This window comes from Hemitrygon akajei, chromosome 9 (genome assembly GCF_048418815.1).
Source record: "Hemitrygon akajei chromosome 9, sHemAka1.3, whole genome shotgun sequence".
NCBI lineage: Eukaryota > Metazoa > Chordata > Chondrichthyes > Myliobatiformes > Dasyatidae > Hemitrygon > Hemitrygon akajei.
The window spans coordinates 114,597,966-114,624,663 of NC_133132.1; the positions used below are offsets into that span (position 1 = coordinate 114,597,966).

The following is a 26,698-nucleotide window of genomic DNA, read 5'->3' on the forward strand; positions in this document are numbered from 1 at the left end:
AGAAACATGAGATCAGAGGTACAGCTGAAATTAGCTGCACAAGGAGCACCACAACACTAACTGCTCCAACAACAATTAAACTATGAAGAGAAATAACAAAGGCCAAAATCTCCGATTAGAAAAGAGGTGGCTGCTAGCTTTCAAGAGAATGTAGTAAATGTAGAGTCTAAGAGTACTATAGAAAATCAGTACAAATATTAAAATAGCAGACGAATGATATCAGAAAATCAATTTCCCAGCATTACTAAGGTAGGTGGCACAGTCAGAAGTCATATGGGAAAAAACTGGAGAAAATACACATGCAATCGTTAAGAAAGTTAAGAAAAAAAATCGTAAAACATAGCAGCTTCCTCAGAAACTAAGACTACATCCATACTACGCCGGATAAACCTGTAAACGAAGCTTTTTCTCTTCGTTTTTACGCTCAATCCACACTAAAATGGCGTTTTCGTCCCCCGAAACCGGAGCTTTTCAGAAACGCTTGCCAGGGTGGGTATTTTTGAAAACGCTACTTGGGCAGATCAGTGTGGACGGGGTAACCGGAGACTTTTAAAAACGCTGTCAGATGGCAGCACGCATTTCATTGTTTTTTTGAACGCAACCTAACAATTTCAGAACTGACGGCAAAGAGACTGAAGCCAGAAGAGTTAGAAATGTACTCAAATACTTTGACCCTTAACTTAACTGAATAAATAAGTATACTCACTTTGCCCTGTTTTCTGTCCTTGCTCGTATAAAGGTGGTTTACCTATTTATGCACGTACTTCTCTGACAATAGATGTGTAACAGCCTAATGTAACATTGTATGGAAATACAAGATAACACTGATGCAGACATGTTTTATACATTTAACAAGGTGCTTTATTAATGCAACAGAGTTAGTCAGTTTTTCAATGTTCGTTGTCAGCCAGGTCAATCTGTCCGTGAACTCTCTGCCGGTTGTCTCCATACACTCCAGTATTTGTTTTTTTTAAGTTTTAAGTTCTCCTGCGTGAGAGCCAATAGCTGTCGGTCGGTTTAAGTTTTTCTAGTCTGTAACTACACAAACGTGTACTTTTACGGTGAGATTCGACACCAAACATGTCGCTTGTTTTCGGTAGATGTGTCCTGCGCATGCGGAGCTGGAAGAGATTTGCTGAAATCTCTGTTTCAGTGTGGATAGAGATATTTTCAAAAATGCATAGAGTGGATGCCTATTGTTTTTATGCGAAACCGGCGTTTTCAAAATTATCCGGTCTAGTGTGGATGTAGCCTAAGTAAGCTTCCTCTGCAGTCCTTTAGCTGCCCTAATATAATCACTTGCAAATGCAGTTCTATGAAACATCATCTCTGAGGGAAGTGGAAAAGGGTCCATCTGAAAGCACATCCCTAGCTCCTATATCTATAGATGGCCAAATGAAAACTCTGTGAAATCCCACACACATTTTATGACACTTTCTTTCCACCAAGAAGTTATCTCATTCCTTCATAGAGGAATGTGTTTCGTTGGCCTCCACCAGCCATAGTAATACATCTCCTTCATCTGAAACTATGAAACTAGCACAAGACACAATGCCAGTTACAATTTGACTGAAACCTAAAGAAGATCTCAGGCAGTGTTATTTTGTTCAAGAATTGTACTGAAAAGGAGCAAGGAAGATAGTACAATTTGATCACATTGCCGTCATAATAAGCTGAATTTCTCAATAAACCCGGCAGGCACAGATATTAAAGATGAAATAATTTCTATTAATGTTACAAATGCTATTCTTATGTCTGTGAGGGAGAGACTGAAAATGAGAAAGGGGCAGGGGTGAAGTTATGACAGCAGAACAGCACAAGGGGGTGAACAGATACCATTGCTCGTGTTAATGAGGGGGTTTGAAAGGTAGATAATTATCTCCACATGCTTCTTTTGAAAGAAAAGGTCAGCATTTAATGGGTTACACCTGTCAGGGAGAATCCCAGCCTCACACATTTAAATTGGACTGTGTGTGTGTGTGTGTGTGTGTGTGTGTGTGTGTGTGTGTGTGTGTGTGTGTGTGTGTGTGTGTGTGTGTGTGTGTGTGTGTGTGTGTGTGTGTGTGTGTGTGTGTGTGTGTGTGTGTGTGTGTGTGAGACAGAGAAACAAAAAAGACAGAAGCAGAGTGCAAATGAAACAAGACAGGTGAAAAAAATAAAGGGAAGAAATAAAGAAAAATAAAGGGAAAAATGGGGGAAGAGAGCTGAGGGGGAGAGAAGAGGCAAAAGATGAAGCAAAGGAGAGTGAGACAATAAAGATGATTGAGGCAATAGAAATGAGACAAGGGTGAAATAAAGAGGGAAAATACTACAGATAACCAAGAAAAAAGAAAGAGACAGGAGAGAAAGGGGACAATGAGAGAAAGGGAAATGGAAGACTGAGATGAGATGGAAAAAGACGAGAAGCAGTTGAGTGAGAGGTCAGAAAGGAAGAGGATGGTGAGACAAGAGATGGAGATCAGGAAGAGAGAAAGAGATAATGAGAATAGGAGAGAGTTAGACAAAGTGACCCACAAAGGGAAAAAAAGCACCTGATCACTGCACTGTACCTTCCCCCAAACAAATATAGCTCACACACAAATGCACATATTAGGAAAAAATGACACCTAAATTGAACATTGCCAGGCTACTCAAAGAAAATGGGAATTAAATTTAAATTAGTCAGCAAAGCAGATTTAGGTCTCCAGCCAGTGGCACTCATACTTGTTAGGGTCCCCTCAGGTGTGGAGCATGGGTAGAATATTTTCCCCTGCTCTGTGCTCGGTTTCATATAATTCTTTTATGCTTTTAATGATGCTATTTTCCTAGAGTCTCATTTTGACCATAAAATACCTCGTCCAAAGCTTTGTTCCGCAATGCACTTAGCACTACAAAAGTCTTTGTATTTTTGGTCCAAAAGTATTTTTTTTAATAATTTACATTTGATTTATGCTTTTCTTATGAATGTTGTGTTTGATGCCATGTACATGTGATGCTGCTGCAAGTAAGTTTGTTATTGTGCATACTTGGACTGAATGCACGTGACAATAAATTCAACTTTGACTTTATTTAATACAGTCCAGTTTTGGAAAGATCTTCTGATGTCGGTGTGAGACCCCAAATTCAGATAAGGTCCTTTTTTCCTGATATGTGTTTCAGACAGATACTATTTACAGCCTTTAATGATTTCATATATGTTTCACTTCTATCATCAAGTTTTGGCTTATTCAACCATTCATTTTAGATGGTGTGGTATCCACTTAACAACAGTAAAGCACATACAACATCAATTCAAAATACACAGCTGATTGTTTTAAGGAGAATATCTATGGAAACTAAAAGGGATGGGGACAAGGAGATAGAGCAGGTTGGGCAAACACAAGAGTATCGTGAGTCAGGTTTGAAAGTTGAGTGCTTTGAGTGAATATAGGGATTGGTGTTGATTGTGAAGTACAGTTTTTTTTTCTATCAATCTAGTTTATTTTTTTAATAAATATGAGCGTTGACAGCTGACAGAGGTTCCATGAGGATGAGAGAGATTCAGAGCTCCTGCTTTCTTGTGATCATTTCCTGGGCAAAGCTAGTGTAAGTGCAGAGTCACTGGTGAACAAAGCGACAGAAGAGCAAAAAAACTGGGTAGTAATCTGAAGCAAGGCAAGTGAGAGACTGTGACAGTACTAAGATTAAGAGAGGGGATGAGAATAGAATGGCTGAAAACCACCTTGACTCTATAACTCACATTCAAATGTAGCTTTGGCTTATTTGGTTATTGCAGCCAATGTTCCACACATCCCTCCCAATCTAAACAAACAGGACATCGAAACAGAATAGGTTACAAATATAATAAAAAAGTTATGAGAGAGAAGCCAAGCCAAAAGCGGAAGTATGAGAAGGATTTATCAAACTGAAAAGCAAAAAAAGTTTACAATGACAACAGCAAAAATCTAAAAGATTGTTTGCATTCCCTCTTTCTTTCTGTGCAGCCTCATTGGGAACCATCAGGAATTTTGATATGAAGACCAGATGGTTGTTCCTATTTGTTTCAAGGCAAACTTTGAGGTTAGTTTGAGTTAGGACATAGAATTACTTAGCCACTTTTCCTTCACAAACCCTTAATTAAATGCCTTCGGAAACATAATTGTGAGAATAACTTATGTGCAAATTTTGGTGAAAGTGCATTCCTGGGGTTTGTCTTTATCTCTGGTACCTTGTTCAATTTTCTTTTCTTTTTCCTGCCTTGCTTCTGTATCCACTACAACAAACTATAAGGAAATGTCTAAAATGGTCCCATGACCAAAAAAAAAGAGGAAGCAATTGATTTTCCTATCTCAAAATGCAAAATAGGTAGTTTGATGTATCCTTTCCTTGCACCACAGCTGAGAAAGATTTTTCTCAGCAGTTTGATCAAAGCTAAAGCTTGAGGCAACATGTGGAATTTCAGACCATTTTGTGTTTTCTAATTCAAGAGTATTGGATTGGAGCATCAGTCTTCTCTAATCCTAAATTATGACCCTAACTTAAAATCCTGGATCAGGGGTTATTAACTATGTATAGAGCAGACTCTTGACAAGATCAACAAATACAGACATGAGCCCGTCTTCAAAGAAAAGTTTAGCAATACTGGAGGCAAGTACTGCTGCTGTATCAATAAATTTAGGACAAGTTAAATGAGACAGAAAGGCTTTAAAGATCAAAATGAACCAGCAGTTTTGTTTGAGGATAAAGCAGTTATGGATTGAAGTTCTATCAGGAGAGAGAGAGGTGCCCCCTATCTGAACTACTTCCTCTCTGAAACAAATATCAGGATGTCTTCTAAAGATGTCTTAGAATTTACCAAAATGTCCATGCTTGAATCTATGAATGGAGGAAACCAGCTCTCAGAACTCAACAATTTTCTGATTTTCACAGTCATCACAGGTAGCTTTTTATTTTAATAGTCTGAGACAAGTATAACTTTGATGCAATTGATCATATTTGTAGAAGCAGGTTGGTCCTTGTAATCTTTTTATTTGATTAATGATTTTATTGCTCTCCCTCCTTTGACTGTGACTGATGCATAATCATGTCAGGGTGAACTCTGACATTCACCCCAAATTTTGACTTTAGGTACTTCTCTCAAGACCAAGTAAGAGAAAATAAAATCAGAATTGTAATTTATCTTCATTTCCTGCTCTGCATGGACTGTCTTTTTTATTAGTAACAAAGCTAAGAATTATGAGCAAGCAAATATCTTGATATGTTTTTAAGCTTGGCTTTCTGCTAGCAGATTAAAAACAAAGCTATTCAGACTTAATCTGTTGATGTCTTGGTCACCCATTCCTGTCATCAGTAATCTGAAATAATTCACTTCATTCCTCTTAAAACCTTAACTATGAAACAACAATTTAGAGAACAAAATTACTTATCACTTGAGAGTTTTTCAGATCAAGGAAATGTTGAGAGCCACTTGAGATTCCGACTTCCTCTATAGCAATATCCCCAATGTTAAAATTCCTCAGCCAAGAACTTGAGTGCAAATACTTTTCACCAAAACATGTTTCCAAAATACAGTCCAAATATCAAGAAGTTGCTTTCCACATGAAGGGCTGAGTTCGACCAATTGCAACAGCAGGTCAGAGAATAATACAGGAAGACCATTTGTCCCAGAGCCCATCTAAATATAATGAGTGTTGCTCCTATTGAGAACTGGTGGATTGTCACATGAGGTATATTAAAACTACTTCGAAGTGAAATGTATGATTTTCTTGCCAACAATATACTGAGTGGCAACCATGCTACTATAAAATGTCCAAAGCTTAGAATACACATTTTGTCCTTCGGCAGATTGCGATCTTGAAAGTATACTAGAATTTTTGCTTTTATATTTTGCTTTCTTTTCATAATAGATATTTCAGGGTGTTCGGAAAATAAAGCTTTAGTTTGTGCATCCAAGATTTTAAACTTGAGAATTCCTGAGTGCTTCCCTGTTTCTTTAACTAGCTAGAAGAGGAGCAGGGACATGTGAGCATGGCAGTCATGATGATCGTGAAGTGGTTGGTCTCCCTCACTTTTGAAAGGTCATGTAAACACATTCAGGCATTCCTGATTGCTAGCTGTTGTTGTTCAAACCTTCTATATGGACAAGTGCAAGGATGAATCTTTACATGCATTTCAAAATCCCCAAAGCCCATCAAGCCAAACTGTGAACATAATGTAGAATATAGGATCAGGTGGTGATTGAGAAAATATTTCTAACCAACAGTTCACCTGAATGATCATTTATCTTTACAAATTTCTCACAATTCAAATGGTAGGTTAGTACCCTGCAACAAAGCCTATAACCTTCACAATTTTATGCATAGGAGGATGCAAGTTAAATATATCCTTTCTGTTAATGGAAGCTGGCCCTTAAATGCAATAGGCAAAGATTGGTGCTTGTGGCACCAATAACAAAAATAATTTCCTGAGGCAAGCATCCACCCTTAACCTTTTATACTTTCCTCTCCCCTAAATAATTCACTGGATGAAGCAAAACTTGATGTTCAGAAATTTATTGGGGCTAGGGTGGGGGAGGCAGAGGAGTGCTGTGGGTTCTTTATGAAGTGAGGGCTTGCAGCAGGCTTTCTAATAGCAAGTCAGGGAGTATTTGTGGAATGAAGAACAAGTCGCAGTTTCAGATTGTGGCCCTTGATCAGAACTGGGAAAGTATGAGAACAGATTAGTTTTTAGTAGCAGAGAAGGCATGAATGTATTCAGCAGCACCACAGGAATATCTCTGACAGGGTGAGACTAAATGAGGGACTGTCTGTCCTGATGAAGGGTCTCGACCCAATCGTTGCCTGTGTACTCTTCTCCATAGATGCTGCCCGGTATGCTGAGTTACTCTTGTATTTTGTGTGTGTTGCTGCGGAAATGAAATAGTTGAAGCAATGAAAGCACATTATAGTTCATTGGCTTTGTAATGTATTGTTAATAGCAAGGCTGTAGGATGTGTCAGCATGCAAAACTATATTATTAAAGAAAGAAATTCTGAGCCAAAATGACACCTGGAAGAAATGGATAGTTCTGTATTGACAGAAAGGGAGTAAGTTCCAAAAGTTGGAAAATATAATACTGGATGTGGAAGGTTGCAAGATGGCCAGCAGGAAAATGAGGTATTGTTCATGAAGCTTGTATTGGTATCATTGTAACAGTGTAAGACAGCTCAGTACTTGGCCAGCTGCGAGAGAAGAGTTGAATCACAGAGAAATGGAAGCTTGGGGTTATCTCCTGTGAATTGAACTCAGATGCTCAGTAAGCAACCCATCTCTGTTTGGTTTCTCTAGAGCAGATCACATTGTAAGACTTGGTTCTGACAAAGGGCCTCAGACTGAAACATTAACTAGTTCTCTCTTTCCACGATATTGCCTGACCTGATAAGCATTTCCAGCATTTTCTGTTTTTATTTCACATTTATAGCAACTGCAGATTTCTCTTTTAATTTTCAAATTCTAATTATTGGTGGACTTGTTGCAGTAACTTGCCTTAGGCTGACTCATTTCTCCCTCATTTCTGTGTACCCTTCATTAGCGATTAGGCAATCTTTTTATAGCGCACTGGTGGCTAACCTTCTTGCTCGAAAAAGAGCAATCCTCCATTATTCCACTTGATGGGTTACCTTCTCTGTGTGAATGGTGCTTTATTCAGCAACCTTATTCTCCAATTAGCTAACAATTCCGTCTCTACAATTATTCTACTTGCCCAATAAAAAAAGTATTTAATTAAAGAGCAGCTGAATTCCTTCAACAGCTGCAGGTACACAGGAAATGACACATTAAGCAAGCTCCCTCTAGCAGCTAGAGTCCAGAATAGTAGCTTGCCAATGAATAAATAATGAGTCTGAACAGTACTGAAAGATTAGCCTTTTCTAGAATGTGCTTATTGCAGAGATCTGGTGTTGGATGGGTAACTGAAAAAAAAAATCAAGAGCTGTCAATTATCATGGGACAACAATTGAAACAAAGCAGCATTTTATATTCGTACATTTCTGCCCAATTGATCAGAGCTACTAAAACCAGGGCCATTATTGCTTGCAGATAGAAACAATCTTAACTAAACATGTTTTGGAAACCCTGCTTTACGGGAAAGAAGTGTGATTTCCAAATTCCCAAAGCACATGTACTCAGGACTGAAGACTAAAGATACTGAAAATGTTGGAAATGCTCAGCACATCGGACAGCATCTGTGGAAAGTGAAACCGAGTTAAATCTTCAGGCTTAGTTTTCAACAGAGTTAATAGTTTTTGCTTTGTTTACCAAAGCATAAAGTGGTCCTGTACAATCTTACAGTTGATTGAATTTCTTTTATCAAGTAATAGTTCCTTGTGAACAACGGCCTGATGTAAATTTTTTGCAACTACAGCTTTTCTCTTGATTCTTCTTCACCATGACTTTCCTTTGTGTTGATTTATACAGCCTAGCTATATATATCTATGCCTAAGACTTTTGCACAGTACTGTGTATATATTCTGAATTGTAACAAGTTACTTGCCCTAATGGCCTTAAGCACAATTCATAACATAATACATAAATCCGCCTGCTGCTTGCAACTTTGATTAGTAGAAAATGAGTTCCTACAAATATGTTATTGCATTTGGTTAGTCCCGGTTATTCTGATTCTCACCTTGGAACTTTTCTTGTGTTCATGGGGTCATTCTCCAGCTTTTACTAAGTACGTGACCCTCACATTCAGCTTGGTGGCTTCAAATCTTGTGCTTCATACACCACAAAGAGGACTGATCTGTATCTGCAAACTATTGTTATTCCAGAGGTTGCTCTTGCTGAGGATGGTTTTCAGATGCAGCATTTTCCTTTGCTGATCATAAATTCTGTCCACCCAGCTGGATGTCCCATTGTGCACGACTTTTATAGTTAGTTAGCAGAGCAGGTATTACTGCAAGCTTTTCTAAATTCACCACTGAGCTATGCATAGTTTTAATATGTTCAAGACTTGAACTTCAAAGTCTAAATTGCACTTTCCCATGACTAAATTAAGGAGGCCAAATTTAACTGATTCAATATTACTTGGGCAGTATGAGGATAATAAATCCTTCCTTATTTAACCCTGAATAAAAATTATTTATATAAATAGCGAACGTATAACTCTTTACAGAGACATCATACATAAAGGTATTACATGCCATTCAATCACCCGTCTAGGTATCATATCTTTGACAGCACATCTTAAAGCACTACATATGATGAAGTAAAGGATGTATGTTAATAACTAAATTTTCAACTGAATACGGTACATATAATTTAATTAAAAGTTAATGCTCAAGTGAATTAAAATGAATTTCATCTTATTCAGAGCAAACACCAGAAAGATGGAATATTTTCTTGTTTTACGGAGCATATTAGTGTATACATTAGCAGCAGAAATGTTTACCTGCCAGACATACTGTAGACATCAGGACATTTCATACAAAATTCCCACACAGTGAAAATATTTGTTCACAATTTCTCTCTCTGCACCGGCAGTTGAAGAAGCTCTTTCCTGGGTTTAGCTCTGGTCAGTAAAGAGAACTTGTGTGGGAGGTATATAGAAGGGAGAGACAAGAAGACACTGAGGTGTGAAAGGATCATTTTATGAGTGAGACTAGCAATGAAAAAATGTGATTGTAGATAGTGGTAATCTTGAGTAATGCACACAAAATGCTGGAGGAACTCAGCATGTCAGGCAGCATCTATGGAAATGAGGTAACAGTTGATGTTTTGGGCCAAAGCACTTCTTTTGGACTGGAAAGGAAGGAGAGGTATATCCCAGAATAAAAACATGGAGGTTGGGGGTGGGGGGGGGGGGGGGAAGGAGGATAGCTGGAAGGTGATAGGAGAAACCAGGTGATTGAGAAAAGTAAAGAGGAAAGGTAAAGAACTGGAGATGAAGGAATGTGACAGGAGGGAACCGGGAGAGAATTTTTTTTAACCGGAAGAAGAAATAGTTGTTTATCCCATCAGGTTGGAGGCTACTTAGTCTTCCTATATTATTTGAACTTGTTTTTTTAATGCAGTTTTCCAGTTTCTCAACAGTCTTGGCATATATTTATGTTTCAGCCAGCAACACTAAATACAATAGAATGAATTGTTCATTGTTTTGTTGATCCATTTGGGAGGTTGTTATGTGTAGAATGGGTGCAATGCTATTTTACAGTATAACTATTACTAGTGTTCATGTCTTAAAGATATTTTATGATATCCTGAAAGGTGGCAGATATATGAATATCTTCCTTACTTTTAGAGTTCACTGTTCTGGCAATGTATTTGCTCATTTTCTTTGACCATCTGGAGAAGTTGATGGAGACATTCAATTAAGCTCCTTTGTGGAATTCCATGACTCTTCATTAATGATGTTCATTTGGTTTACTGCACTTCCCCTCTTTTGATGAAATCAGGAGTATATCTTGTAATGCAGTCATTCCTGACTGCTGACTAATGGCTAATATTGCACATCCAGATATATATGTATACTTCCTCTCAATCATTGCAAACTTTCATTCCAGTAAGACCTACTTTAGTTTTCAAGACTATTCACTGTCCTCATTTCAGTTAATTGTCACACCTGTAAATGTTATTATGGTCCTGATTCGCTCATCAGTGTTCTCATGTCTCTGACCTCCACCCAAGTTCCATTCCCACAAATCTTGTCCACCAGTACTCAGAGTATTTAATAATGCTAATCTCATTGCCCACATCTCTGAAAATTTCTATCCTGTGTGCTCTGTGATCTCATATTTATAAGAGCATCTGATTCACAAGCTTCAGCCCTTATCTGACATTCTAAAGACTCTAAAGGTTCTATTTCATAAATACTTACATGCTCTTGCACCCTCTACACACTCCACCAACATTTGTAAAAATCTCTGAACCCCGATAACTTTCAGGACTGGTTTCCAATCCTATATCCCAGACTTCTAACTGCAATACTTTATCTCCAGCTCCACTGCACAGTTCTTATTCTGCAACATCAAAGACTGCATTGGTGCTGCTTCATGCAGAACTCATTAATTTTGTACATGATGTTACTGCTGTACTAAGGTACAGCAGGCAGTGAAAAAAGCTAATGGCATGCTGGCTTTTATAACAAGAGGAATTGAGTATAGGAGTAAAGAGGTCCTTCTGCAGCTGTACAAGGCCAAATTTGGAATATTGTGTACAGTTCTGGTCACCGAATTATAGGAAAGATATCACTAAATTAGAGAGTGCAGAGACGATTTACTAGGATGTTACCAGGGTTTCAGCACTTAAGTTACAGAGAAAGGTTGAACAAGTTAGGTCTCTATTCATTGGAGCGTAGAAGGTTGAGGGGGGATTTGATCGAGGTATTTAAAATGTTGAGAGGGATAGATAGAGTTGACGTGAATAGGCTGTTTCCATTGAGAGTAGGGGAGATTCAAACGAGAGGACATGATTTGAGAGTTAGGGGGCAAAAGTTTAAGGGAAACACGAGGGGGTATTTCTTTACTCAGAGAGTGATAGCTGTGTGGAATGAGCTTCCTGTAGAAGTAGTAGAGGCCAGTTCAGTTGTGTCATTTAAGGTAAAATTGGATAGGTATATGGATAGGAAAGGAGTGGAGGGTTATGGGCTGAGTGCGGGTAGGTGGGACTAGGTGAGATTAAGAGTTCGGCACGGACTAGGAGGGCCGGAATGGCCTGTTTCCGTGCTGTGATTGTTATATGGTTATATGGTTATAAGGTCTTAAGCAAAATAAATGAACGGAGCAACTGTACCAATACTGACAGGGATAGATAGATAGATAAACTTCATAATATCTGCAGTTAGGCCATTTGGAGAAGTTGTGGTGGTTTCCGTCCTTGCCCCTGCTGAGATGGTGCACAGAATGATGGGTACACCAATCTAGTAGTTCAGATCCCTTGCACATCTCTGGGCTTCTTCACAGTGACTTACTTTTGTAAATAGGACAAATATTTAGCAAACTCCCTAATGGGTTATTCATTGGTTCCATCATATTATTGTGCAAGTGGTGTGGCTGCAAGCTTAACCTGGTAAATTGCTGTACACTGCTGTTGCTTTGACTGATGACCAAGAACACTACTGCCATTTCTCTGTGGAATAAGTTAAATATAGTTCTGTAAATTTGGATTATATATCTTACATCTAATTTATTCCTCTCTCCACCCACTCCAATGCGCTTCGTCGATATAAGTATCTGTAATTATGACCTGTTATTTTTATTTTCTATTTTCTAATGCAAGATACTGAAAAAACCCTGACCCAAAATGTTACAACTTTGACCTGACCAAGAAGGAAACATGGAACAATTCATTTACTGGGCTACTGAGCTTTACATAATATTAATTACACATGCACACATAGAGATTGTAAACTAGAGTTTCATAACTGGTGTTGCAGAGTGTTGGGATTGGTGTAAAGTTCTCTCAATTTCTATGAGATATTTCCAATTCTTCTTTTGTAATAAAGATGGAAACAGGCATTGAGATGATGACATAACCTGAGCATCAGTTTTCCCACTATCTGAATACGTTCTATCATTAATGGGCAGAGGAAAAAGTAGTTTCAAGTTGAGCAGCAAAATAAAGTCAGATTGACCATCCATTACACTATTTTCCAGTCTGTTAATTGGAGAGGCAATGAATTCAAAATTTGGATTTTAAGTGAATCAATGCAGCTTTGCAGTAAGTAGCAACTAATCAAGAAATTAACTTAAATACAATTTATAATAGAAATCACAATTTTATTCATAAAAATTAGAGCTCATGTATTTCTGGTTTCTAAGCTTGGAATTTAATTACAGGCAGAACAATAAAAATGTGTCAGGGACACAATAAACTTACAGAAATAATAAAAAAATAAAAAGTGCAATCCAGAAACTCTTGTGTTCCTTAAAAAGTGCAATTCTAGCTCATTGTGCAGAACACCAATGACCATTTCGGTTGCAGGTCACTGCTGCAAACTCCAGCAGCAGCCAAGAGATGACTGGGCCTGCAGTGGGCTGGAGTTGGGGTAAGTGGATCTGAGGTTACGGAAATCAGACTTTCATGTGTCAGAGGATCAGTAAATCAAGCTGAAAGACCACTTGGACAACAGTGATACCTACGTCAGGCTGTTATTTATTCATTACTGTTCAACGCTCAGAACCATCATTGCATCAATACTAATCAAAAAACTTCCGAACCTGTAGCTCTCTCTGTAACTGTATCCTTTACTTCCTCATTGGGAGTCCGCAGTTAAATCAGTAATAACATTTTCTCTTCTCTGACAATCAACACAACTGCACGACAAGCATAAATGCTTGTCCCATTGCTTTACTATGCCTACACTTATGATTGTGCGGTTAGGCATAGCTCAAACACCATCTATAAATTCTATGATGACACCATTGTTGTTGGAAGAATCTCAGATGCTCATGAGGAGGTGTAGATTGGCTGGTTGAGCGGTGTCGCAACAACAACTTTGCACTCAAGGTCAGCAAGACTAAAGAATTGATTGTGGACTTTAGGAAGGGGAAAGTCATGAGAACATACACCAAACTCCCCAAGGAGTTAGCAGTAGAAAGAATGAGTGGCTTCAAGTTCCTGGGCATCAACATCTCTGATAATCTATCCTGGCCCCAACATAGAGATGCAATCATTTAGAATGCATGTCCATGGCTATACTTCATTAGGTGCTTGAGGAGACTTGGTATATCACCAAATACTCTAATAAATTTCTACAGAAGTATCGTGGAGAGCATTATGACTGGTTACATGACTGATGTGGAGGCTCCAATGCACAGTGTCAAAAGAGGCTGGAAAAGCTTGTAGACTCAGTCACAGCACGAGGACATATCCAAGAGTTGATACCTCAAGAAGGCGGCATCCATTATCAAGGACCCTCACCACCTAGGACAAGCCCTCTTCTCATTACTGCCATTAATGAGGAGGTACAGGACCCTGAAGACCCACACTCAACATTTTAGGAACTGCTTCTTCCCCATCAGATTTATGAACAGTCCATGCACCCATGAAGAGTACCATGTTACTCGTCTTTCACACTATTTTTCTGTGATTTTTTTCAATGTTACAAAACAACAAATTTCACAACATACGTCAGTGATAGACCGGATTCTGTTTCTCATTCTGAGAGATTCAGACATTCTGGGTGTCATATCTTCAGCTGTCTGGCAGGGGGTTGTCAATGTGTGGGTAAGAAGCATTAAGCCTCAGGAATTACCTGAGTAAAATCCCAACCTGGAATAGTTATGAATATGGATGTCCAGAGAGTGCCCAAAAATGGAACACTTGAGATTAATTTTTCTTGTGAAAGGAGAGTTGCAATAGAAATTTTTGACCTTTGATCAAAAAATGTCAAGTCAAATTTCTGAATTGACGCAATTCAAACCACAATCACTCTATAGGAAGACAAATCCATTTTCACACAAGTGGCACTGAGACGAAAAGCCAAGTTGTTCAAATTTCTAGGCTTTTGTAAATACCAAATCTATTTGCTGATGGTAAATAAGGCATGCTAAGATTAAGAACCCTCTTTTATCAAAGTAGAAAACATCTCCTAGTTATAAAGTTCTAATTTTGCCTGTATAACAATAGAGAAATGGGAAGCAAAGCCTGTCAGTGTTGCATTGTTTAATGTCTTTCATAAAGCAATCTGAGGAGTATCACTGGCAATGGGATTAGAGCTTTTAAAGGCAGGAATAGATTGAAGGGTGAATTAAGCTACAAAGTAAATTGACACTTCTCAAAAACACAAGAAATAATGCAGATGATGGAAATCTTGAGGAACATACAGAGAGTGAGGGAGGAGCTCAGCATGTCAGGTAGCACCTATAGAAAGGAATAGAGGTTCTTGGCCGAAAATGCCAACTGTTTATCCATCGCCATAGATGCTACCTGACCTGCTTTATTCCTCCTGCACTTTGTGTATTTTCAACATCTCTCATTACATCATCTACCTACTTTTATTTTTTGTATGAATTTTAAGACAAATTTTTTTTCAATATTCTTTAAAAGATGAATTTATGATTGTTTTTAAATCTGTTAAATTTATACTGCCTTCATGGATCGTCTAACCCAACTTGTATTCACATTTTTTGCCAATGTGAGTCAAAGTGAAATAGTTTATGAAGTGACCCTGATATTTCCCTCAAATTACTGCAGTTCTAACATTTATCCTTGCACAATGTACAGTACAAAAATGTGAACATACTATACTGTCTTTGAAAACTGACATGATGTCAGCTGGTAGTGTGGGATAATTATGAAACATTGATGCACAACATAGATCACATACAGGTCAGAAGAGTGGTTAATTTATTTATTTTATTTGAAGATACAGCACGGAACAGAATTTGCTGGCCCAATGAGTCTCACTGCCTAGCAACCCAACTGTTTAACACTAGCCTAATAACAGGTCAATTTACAATGACCAATTAACCTGCAAATTGGTACATCTTTGGACTGTGAGAGGAAACTGGAGTACTCAGAGGAAACCCAGATGGCGTTGAGATTGAACTCCGAACCCTGGAATTCCCCAAACAGTAATAGTGTCGTACTAACAACTACACTACCATGCTGTTCATACAGGATTTCTGTACACAGCACCTTCACTGTATTCACTGTCCCACAGCTCCATGAGATGTGCTTCTCTCTCATTTCACGTTCTGCCATAGCTAACCACTCTGCTAACCCTGCTCACCTTGCTTCTGTCCCCTGAGTTTTCTGGTCTCTCCATTAATTCTTGGTTAGCAAATTTTATATAGTACTTTTTAAGGTTACTATTCACAAATATAATTATAAAAGCTAAAATTGTAAGGGAAACTAAGCAAATATCTAAAAGCGGCTTCAGATATTAATAATTGAAAGAAATGATAATATTTCACAATGGACAGAACTGCTCCAACTGTTGAGTGCAGCAAAATCATAAATGTTTCTGAAAACATCATCCATTCTAGTTTTAGTGAAATCAGAAACACCACTATTTAATCAGGCCTGATTTCCCCTAATTTATGAACTAGAAATAGATCTTCAAGACACTATTAACAATGCATCCCTTCACATTGACCAGAACAATATGTCTCTGAAACAAACAATATAGAAGCTGAATGTGAATCAGTTCAGCAGTGGAGAGGGGCATAAATTGTGAATTATCATGAGGTAATCTTCAGTAAAAGTAAGGGAAATCCCACAGCAAAAGAATGAATACAAATAATTCATTTGGATTGATGTGGAGCTTTGTTACATTAATATAGCAGTTAATCATAGAATGAAAAGCAGAACTTTGCTGAAAGTAGTTCTTAGAAGTTAACACACAGTGTCCCTACCTTAACACGCGATCTGAACCCTGGTTAGATTTTGTTGCCTCGCTGTTGTGATGCTTTTCTTGAGCTTTAGCCAGCTTCTCTGCAGCAGCAATAGGACATCCGGAAAGACTGTGGGAACAGAGACATAATTAAACATTCATGTAGCAGTAGGAATAATATTGCAAAGCCAAGCTTTAGGAAATTAAACATATGGCTGATTATATCTGAATTGTTATATATCACAGGGAAGAAGTAATTAAGTGATCCAGCTTTTGTCAACATATCAAAACCTTAGAGTATAAATAAATGTATTACATTTTAAAAACTGCCATATAAACTTCCTTCTGATTCCTGTATATTTACATAACCATATCACTTTTGGTTGAGTTATTGTAAGATAAGTCCTCGCTTTTCCATTGTATCAGAAAGGTTTTTTTTTAAGGCCTGTCATAATGTACTTGGGTTTTGTGAAAAATCAGCCTGATAACATTATTTTGTATAACATCCATTACCTGAAGGTAAGGTTTTAAAAAAAAATTGGCTATGTTAAGAACCAATTGATTTAGAAAAAGAAATGAAAGATAAAGTGAGTGGAAAGAATTGATAAAGGATCTGAGCTAGGCAGGAGAGATGCTTATCACGCACTAACTAAGCAGACGCATGAGAAAGAAATTCTAAATAGAAAATGCATTCCAATTATGAAGTTCAATTTCATGGTGAAACACTAAATGCATTGCAGGTTACAATGTTTCCCGCTGCAGTGTTTGATCAGAAAGATCAATTTGTGGTTGAAGAAGCTGGGCGAAATGGGACCAGCGGTGGAACAGGAAGGAGTGTGTGATTTTGCATGTGGTTAGCCAGAATTCAGCAGTGGAAATGCAAGAACAGACCAGCATTCTGAAGTTTTATTTGATTATTTCTGCAATCCAACAGTGGCCATGCAGAACTGAATAACAAGTGTTCAAGATACTAGTCAATTCTTGAACAGCATCTATGTGATCTGTGGAAGAAGTGATCTCAATAAGCCAGGTGTTCTTCCTCATTTTAATCCCATGATCACTAAATGAGTGATCATCAAATTCAGCAAAACAAAAATGGACTCTCTTTGAAAAGAGCAGCAGTAAATGAGCTCATTAGTGAATGGAATATTGCTCCAATGCAACTTCCATAAATGTATTAACAGTGTCATCTGCCTGTACTCCAGTCTGTGGAGTCTTCCTATACATTGAGTCTTCACTAATGATTTTAGGTATTGATTTCATGGGTTCGAAATAATTGCGTGCTCTGTTGAATAATGTTTAATTTCAAAAAATATTAACTTCAGCTTCCTGAAATTTTTTCTACTATTTAACACTAATAAGTGTTTCTATTATTTTGTGTGTTAATGACCAGCTCATGATACTATGAGTAGGGAATGACAATTTTTTTGAATCTATGGATCTAGCTCTTCTGTGCCTTTTGTTCTGCTGTTATTGAAGTAAGATGAAGTCCTTGCTTACCTTCTATGAGAATTCCTGTTGCTATTTACATGGCCTCGCCCAGTGCAGCCTGGTGTAGGACACTTAAGCACATTTTCATGCATGGCAAGAACTTGACAGGAAAGAGATTGGAAGTGATTAGTAAAGAATGATCATAGAAGAAAAACACAGGGAAGAAAGGGATAAGTTCAGAATTCTAGCCCAAATTGATTAGATTTGCCTTTAATAGACAGAAGACCACATTTGGTTTTCTTGTTTATTATAAAATAACAGCATCAGGCTGAAACATTTTGAAGGACAGAAGGGATCTGATTCTTTCAGAAAAATGTTATTCCTAACTAAGTTAGCTCACTTTGAAATGATTTTCTGAAAGTTGCCATGATATATAATAACAGAAATAGATTATTTAAAATAACAAACTGTTTTTGATAGTGGTTGAAATACTATAATTTATGACCATAGCTAATACCATTATAAAATGGGAGAAAAAGGAAACAAATTCTGATCAACGTCATTCCTCAGGTGGCTACTATTGAATACCTAGAGTCCATTTAATATTTAATAGCTGTAGATGACAGCCTTCTTTATTCTTAGTGTGCCCAAGTGATGGACACGGAAAACTGAAAGTAAAAGCATTACAGATAATTTGAAGATTTTTTAATCTCACCACTTTATGTATGTGACAATCCTTCATTACATTCAAGATATGCCTCTACTGGGCACTTAGTTCAGTTGCAATGGAAGCAAAGCACTTCGCAGCTAAACAAAAATTAATAGAGTATAAAAATGAACATTGATAATCAGATAAGTATAAATACACTTTGTATTTCATAGGGTGCACAGTAGATTCTTTATAATCAAATGACAAAATTTATTACATTTGTTATGTAATATTCCTGTGCCCTCCTTATCTTTCACCCTAACTTCAACAGAAATCTCTGAAGTAATGGAAAATAAGGCACTTTCCCATGGTTTGCACTCAACTTTCTCAATAGGAAAGAGTCGTAGGGAATTCATGTAGAAATTCTTTCCCATACTCTTTATTTGCTTCAGATTATTCCTCCCATGAGGATTGTAACTGATACAATTCAATGAGCACAAGTGACTTTAAGCAAGTCTATTTTCACAAATTAGCCTTGATTACAAACACCATGTCAACTTCTGCTTTGCTTTTTGTGTCCAGCTATGGTCAAAGAATTTGGTGAACACCTGGTGCCCTAGTGGTCTGTATGGCTCAGATACATGAATATGTGTACAGGCAACTCCACATTACATCTATATGGGTAAAAGATATTCATCCTTACAGAATTCAGAAATCACTCTCCAAAAATGTGAGATAAGGAATAGAATTCTCTCTCCAGAATTTACATGAGAATAATAAATAAACATAATTTTTTTTTCAAAACTCGTTTCTTGACATGCGCAGAAGATATGGTTTAACATTACAGAAAATTGAGATGAAGTCTATTTTCCAGGAATGCAACACCAACTTATAACATAGGCATCAATTGCATTACCATAAAAGCATCATGCTTTTCTTTATCACTTGTACGTTCTGGCAGAATTTCTTTGCAATTGCTTCATCCATGAAGATATCGGACACATCGTAATTCCTAGCATCTTTATTAAATATAGAGCTGTTAGTCAGATCTGAATCATGTGTGCCCAGACTTTGATCTGTATATAGAATGATTTTTGATAGTATTTGAACAACTCTGACATTCAGAGTTTTATATCACTCAGCATTGAAATAATTTGGAAGATTATAACTTAGTACAAATCTATCAATGTAAAAGGTATTTTTAGCACAAACATATACGTAAGTAACTTGCCTTCTCCTTTGCCTCCTAATGTTAAGACACAGCATAGGACCCAAGAGACACATCCATAGTGTAATGTGGGTAATCTCAGCAAGATTGGGCTCCACATGGAGTCTACAAGAAGAATAAACTGACAAATTTGGCCTTCTGAATTTGTCCACAGTGGTTTGGGACTTGCTGCCTTTCACGTGGCTGAATGCAGGTGTTTCCATTTAGAACTACGAGCAGCAGTTAGTGAGTCCCAGCTCATTATCTTGGAGATTAACCCAAGAAGCACTGACACAATAGAGAGGAGGATTATTCATTATTCAGAAGGTTCTTTTCCTCTGCCAGTTGGTTGACCACATTATCCTATAATAAGTGGATCCTTAGCTTGATTTACAGGAGTTCCTGACCTCTGAACTTACAACGCCATCAATGGAATGAAAATAGCATGCTGTTTACACTAATCATGTGTGAGAGATAGCAGATTAAGAAATAACTTGCCTCCAGGGATAAGAGGTACTGGAAACTATTTTAAGAACAATAATGGGGTAAAGATATTCTATTAATATGTTATTCAAAGATGAATTGATCTGCTATAACATAGAATTTGCAGATCTTTCTTCTTGGGACCGGAGTCTCTCTGAGAAAATGGGTGCTGTGAGATGTTTGCTCAGAAAAAATCAACAATGGAAGTGGGTGATTTTCTGTAAAGCAACCCCAAAGGATGATGATGATTACAATCAGTCATTAATATCCTGCTGTTGTGCAAGACTCACCAGCACCCAGGATATTTTCATAAGGTAGGGCCTCAAGAAGGTGGCATTCATCATTGAGGACCCTCACCATCTGGGACATGCCCTCTTCTCATAATTACCATCAATAAAGAGTTACAGGAACTTGAGAATGCACGCTCAATATTTTATGAATAGCTTCTTCCCTTCCACAATCAGATTTCTGAATGTCCCACGAACCCCTGAACACTATTTCTCTTTTGCACGACTTATTTATTTACTTCTTAGTTATAACTTTAGTAATTTTATGTCTTGCACTGTACTGCTGCCACAAAATTACAGATTTCATGACATAACCTTGATCCTGATTCTGAAGATTAACACTGGATACCTTTGCTCATACCAACAAAGTGTTGGAATACTGATACACCTTCTTGAGCCATTGAATGGGGCTAAGTGCAGTGACCAACTAGCGGACCTCAAGTATTTACTCCTGGCATCATTATTTAGAATGAACTGAACACTGCTGCTTGATAGTGCTGAGGTATTAGCTGAAGCAAAATAAAATAACTTTGTGATTTAAGGGCAGAGAAAACATATGTTTATGTGACTGTATTATGGACTTTAACAAAGATGAAAATTTGTTCTGATAATTTATGTTGAAGTATCAAAATTGCCCAAAATAAAAATATTGTTAAAGTAATGCTAAGTCTCTCATCAGTTTCCTCTTTCGTCAACATAAGCATCCTGTCAACCAACACAAATAATTGGCCCATTACAGTAAATATGTTGCTAGATATCTGCTCTTCACCAACTATCTGTGAACTAGTAGAAGGATATACAAGTCTATACTCCTTACTAAAAGACTCAAAGCACCCTTGAATTGTGCTGCAGAGTTTGGGAAATTTTGAGAACTTTTAACTCAGGTATAAGAGAAATGGGGAATGAATATAAACGACATTCATGGAATAAGGGTGAAAGGTGAAATATTTAACAGGAATATAAGGGGAACTTCTTGATTCAGAGGGTGGTGAGAGTGTGGATCAACCTGCTAATGGTGGATTCGGGTTTGATTTCAAAATATGAGAGGAATTTGGAGAGATACATGGATGGGAGGGGTTTGGAGGGCTGTGTCTCGGATGCAGGTTGATAGTGCTAAGCATGCTAATAGTTTAGCATGGACTAGATTGGCCAAAGGACCTGTAGTGTTCTATAGCTTTATGACTATAACATCTGGGGTTTCAATAGATACACATTGTAAATTGTGTTCAACAGTTTGTTGAGTTTTAATTGAGTGCACAAAACTGACACACAGATGATGAAGATTAAGGCAGCAAAATGGAAGACAAATAAACATGCCATATCATTAGATGCTCAGCAGTAACAATGGAACATTGTCATTCAGCCACTCTGAATGACACCTCCACAGTGCTCCCCAATGATATACTAGGTTGGTGTTGAAGGCTAAAGTTATGAAAATAAGTGATAAAAATAAGCAAAGAGAAATGTGATTTCTGTAAGACCATAAGACCATAAGACATAGGAGCAAAATTTGGCCATTCGGCCCATCGAGACTGCTCTGCCATTTCATCGTGGCTGATCCATTTCCCTCTCAACATCATTCTCCTGCTTTCTCGCCATAACTTTTCACACCCTGACTAATCAAGAACCTGTCAACCTCCTCCTTAAACACATCCAATAACCTGGCCTCCATAGCTAACTGTGGCAACAAATTCCACAGATCCACCATTCTCTGGCTAAAGAAATTCCTCCTCGTCTCTGTTCTAAGTGGATGTCTCTCTATTCTGAGGCTATTCCCTCTGGTTCTTAGCTCTTCCAGCATTGGAAACATCCTGCCCACATCCACTCTATCTAGGCCTTTCAACATTTGATACATTTCAATGAGATTCCCACTCATTATTCTAAATTCCAGTGAGTACAGTGCCTTCAAGTAACCCCAAACCACTTCCTTAACAATCGATTCCAACACCTTCCCAACCACTGAGGTCAGGCTAATTGGCCTATATTTCCTCTCTCCCTTTTTGAAGAATGAAGTGACATATATACAATTTTCCAGCCCTCTGGAACCATGTCAGAATCTATTGATTCTTGAAAGATCATTATTAAAGCTTCGACAATCTCTTCAGCCACCCCTTTCAGAACCCTGGAATGTATACCATCTGATCCAAGTAACTTATTTACCTTCAAACCTTTCAGTTTCCCAAGAACTTTCTCTCTAGTATTGGCAACTTCACATGCTTCTGCCCCTTGCCTCTCTCAAATATTCAGCAAATTACTAGAGTTTTCCACAGTGAGGAATAATGTAAAAAACTTATTCAGTTCATCTGCCATTTCCTTGTCCCCCATTATTTCCTCTCCTGCATCATTTTCCCGTGCTCCAATATCTACTCTTGTCTTTCTTTTACCTTTTGTACATCTAAAAATGCTTCTGGAATCCTTTTTGATATTATTGGCTAGCTTACCTTCATACGTCATCTTTCCCCCCTTATGTCCTTTTTTAGTTGCCTTCTGTTGGTTTTGAAGTTTCCCAATCCTCCAACTTCCCACTAGTTTTCTATTTAACGCTCTCTCTTTGGCTTTTATGTAGGCTTTGACTTCCCTTTGACATCCCATGGTTGTCTCATCCTGCCTCAACAACATTTCTTCTTCTTTGGGTAGTATTTATCATGTGACTACCAAACTGTTCCCAGAAACACCAGCCATTGCTGCTCTGCCACCATTCCTGCTTGTGTCCCCTTTCAGTCAACTTTGGCCAGCTCTTCTCCCATGCCTCTGTAATCCCCTTTACTCCACTGAAATAATGATACTTCTCAGTTTAGCTTCTCCCTCTCAAATTTCAGGGTGACTTCTATCATATTATGAACACTGGCTCCGAAGGGTTCCTTTACCTTCAGCTCCCTAATCAAATCTGTATCATTACACAATGCCCAATCCAGGATAACTAATCTCCTAGTGGGCTCAACCACAAGCTGCTTTAAAATGCTATCCTATAGACATTCAACAAATTTTCTCCCTTGGAATCCAGTACCAACCTGATTTTCCCAATCTACCTGTGTATTGAAATCCCCCATGACTATCATAACATTGCTCTTTTGACATGTGTTTTCTATCTCCCAGTGAAGTTAGTAGCATTAATTGTGATCACCTGGGATCTGTGTCTCCAAGGAGCTTTTAGACTGTTTGTATTAAAGGGTATCTGAAAGAATATCATATGCATGTGAAGTCGCATAAGTGGCAAAGAAACTGTACAAGTGAAGAGAGCAGTTTATGCGTATTAGGAACAGGGTAAAGTACATCAAGAAGCATGAAGGAAACATGGGGTGAACTAGAGTTCATCCCTCTGCCTTCAATTTCTGCAATGGATGACTGGTTTGTCTGCATCATTGGCATGTTTTTTTTAGCTTATAGGAAATGTACCTTTGTTTTGGTAATCCTTTGTGTTTTAGAAATAATTTGCAATTTGGAAATCTTTTATGGGACATAAATCCTCTGTGAGTTTTAAATGTATTTTAAGGATGTTGCTTGGATTGAAACATTTATAACTGAAAATAAATGAACTGTGTTTTAAACTACCTTGTTAGCTGGAAGTATCTTCCCCTTGATAGGAACAGGGGCCCAATGTTCAAATAGTGGATATAAGAATGGGCAGCAAATTGGATCATGGATATTCCAGCCTGTTGTCAAACACAAGACATTGTACATTCACTTTAAAGAGATTCTCACCTTCCATGTAGTGGTAATGGAAAAGCTTAAACAAACTGGCATGGAATGTGTGAGTTTATACTGCACTCAGCCTTTTAGGAATGAAAGTTTTAGTCTCTGTAAAATACTAAATATTGTCAAATGTTTTTCACAGGCTAAATACATTAAGCAAACACACCTGTTCGAAGAGATAAGGGCTGTACTGCAAAGCAGACTATGCTGGATATTAATTACCTTCATAACATTTTTCAGTTAAGTGAGTCTGAAAACACCATAATCTGGCAATAAACTCAATGCCATGGATTATTTTGATATTCACATATCAGTGAATCATTGTGACTCAAAGTGAAGACATTTGGACAGTTAAGTTAGTGCTCCTCACATTGACAAGCAATTGAGATGGTCTCACTCCCCATTCTTTCCCTCATACTCTTCAGTTTATTTTCCCTCAAGTGCAAACCAATTTCCTTCTGAAAATCTTGACTTGTTCTGTTTCCTTCATTCTGACAAGTAGTTAACTCCACACCAAGATCAGTTGTTTTGTTTAAGAAGATTTTTCCTCACATCCTCTCAGATCTTGTTTGCACCACCTTAAAATAAATACCATGGATACTGAACTACCTTCAAATTGGAATAGCTGCTCTCCAGCTATGATCTTAAATATCTCCATCAAATCTATCACTGCCAAAATCTCTATCAACTATATTGAAGCAAATAGTTTGAAGTAGTTTTCTTATTGTATAGTCATCTCCATAATCAATCTTCCTACAATTAATACTAATGATCATAAAGCATCCTAGCATATTCCATAGGGTGATTTCCTCAGCCTAAACTGTAGATTATGTTTACCACCTAGTCACCACCCTTAACTCCCACACACCCATTCTCACTATTAGTGGAAACAGTGGTGCTGGAGAAAATACATAATATTTACAAAGGATACCAATAAGGATTTACAGAAAATTCAGTTCTGCCACAAAACTCTGGGATTTGGAAGCAGTAGGATACAGATACAAGGAAAGCTCAGCATTATAATGTTAACATTCACTTGACCACTCAAATATCATAGAGCACACACAGAGCCTGACTACTTTGGAACAGTTTGCAGTGGTTTGTTAAGGGTTTCCCTTAAGTTAGTCAAGATAGTTTATGTTACACTGACTGCTATCTCACTTTTGTCAGTCCTCTATGGATCATAAAGTCTAGTTTAATATAATTAAAATAGACAGGTGTCAGCACCCTGCATGAGGAGGCTCCACATCAGAAATTAGACCAGTCACATTTTTTACAGCAATCAGCCTTTCTTGCTCATGCAATGGATTACAGATTGATCCCTTGATGCTTGAATTTTATCGAGTAATAATGCAATATCTCTTCACATGATATTTCCGAAACAAGTACCCATTCTGTTCTCAAAAAGATTAACTGTTAAAATGGAATGAAAAATTTGTTCCATTGTCTCTGCTTTGAAAGCCAGTACTTGGAATTTAATGTCTGTCCCATATAAAGGAGTGCATGACACCAGTTCAAATCTCAAATAAAAGGCAAAGTTGCTCTTTATGCAACACACTCAGAGTATCGCATTGCATAAAGATAATTTCTGACAATTGCATAAAGATAAAAGTCTGATATTGGATGTGAACCTGTAACATCTTGACTCTGAAAAGCAAGTTCCTTCATGCAGTAAATGCTAAGTAAATCATCCTAATTGATTCTTAAATAAGATCATCAGTGCTTAGAACTTTAAAGAAATGAATAGGAGTGGAACAAATATGTTTAAATGAAACCTAAGTGTTGTACTGAGAGCAAGCAAACCTTTTCACAAAATCACAGTTAAGTACAGAGCATCTCATGAATATTGCAAGACTTTCAAACTTCCTGAAATATGATGAAAGGTCATCAACCTAAAGTGTCAATTCTATTTTTCTATCCACAAATGCTGCCTGAACTGCTGACTACTTCCAGCAAGTTCTGTTTTAATATCACATTTCCAGTTTAAGATAGCACTGGTATTGCCCAGCAACTTCTTACGGGCGGCAAAAAACAAAACAAAGGAAACCACTATCTACTTTATTAGTAACACCTTATTAATAATGATCAATGCTAACAACACTAACAATGGAAAGGCAAGCAAAGGGTGGTTGAGCCAAGCGAAGATGAGCAGTAGCAGAGGCGCAGGTGAGGCACAGACATGGCAAGTGGAATTGGGGTCGAAGCAGAGTCGTGGCATCTCCTAGAGCGAAGGAAGTCCCGATGTCCGATTGATTTAAGCGGCAGGCTGAACTGGAAAGTCGGGTACGGGCCGAATTGTGGCAGCTGGGTTCTAGCCTCAGAGTGGTCTAAGAGTGAGGAAGGACCTGACGTTGAGATGATTTAAATGCCGGGCCTGATTGGAAATGTCCTGGTGTTAGGACTAGAGGTGAGGTGAGGGCCAGTTCTGTTTGCTGATCTATGATGTTTACTCAGCTCTACACCGAACTGCCATGATGCCTAGCTTTGCGTCTGAGGTCTTGCAGAGTTTACTCGGCTTTGCAATGAACTGTGGCTGCTGCCTGCTCTGGCTGGGGTGATGCCTGGCTTTGTGTCTTTTGTAGAACTACTGTTCTGAATGCCATTTGCTTACTTGTATTGTCTGTGAGATTTGTTTTTTCTCTTTCTCTCTCTGGGCATTGGGTGTTTTGGTCTTTTTTT

General features: G+C 37.9%; 1 protein-coding gene across 18 annotated transcripts in view; it reads right to left on the minus strand.

The window, feature by feature from the left end:
* LOC140733456 (myelin transcription factor 1-like protein) overlaps nucleotides 1-26,698 on the minus strand; it is a 444,485-nt gene that overhangs the window by 189,645 nt on the left and 228,142 nt on the right. For 17 of the 18 annotated variants that reach the window (XM_073056807.1, XM_073056806.1, XM_073056819.1 and 14 more), the window contains 2 exons: nucleotides 17,770-17,860; nucleotides 16,292-16,399 (listed from right to left, as the gene is read on the minus strand). The exons of the other annotated variant lie outside the window; for it this stretch is intronic. In XM_073056807.1, coding sequence (XP_072912908.1) covers nucleotides 16,292-16,399; nucleotides 17,770-17,860 — 199 coding nt within the window. The remainder of the gene's footprint in view (nucleotides 1-16,291; nucleotides 16,400-17,769; nucleotides 17,861-26,698) is intronic. 18 annotated transcript variants of the gene reach the window in all.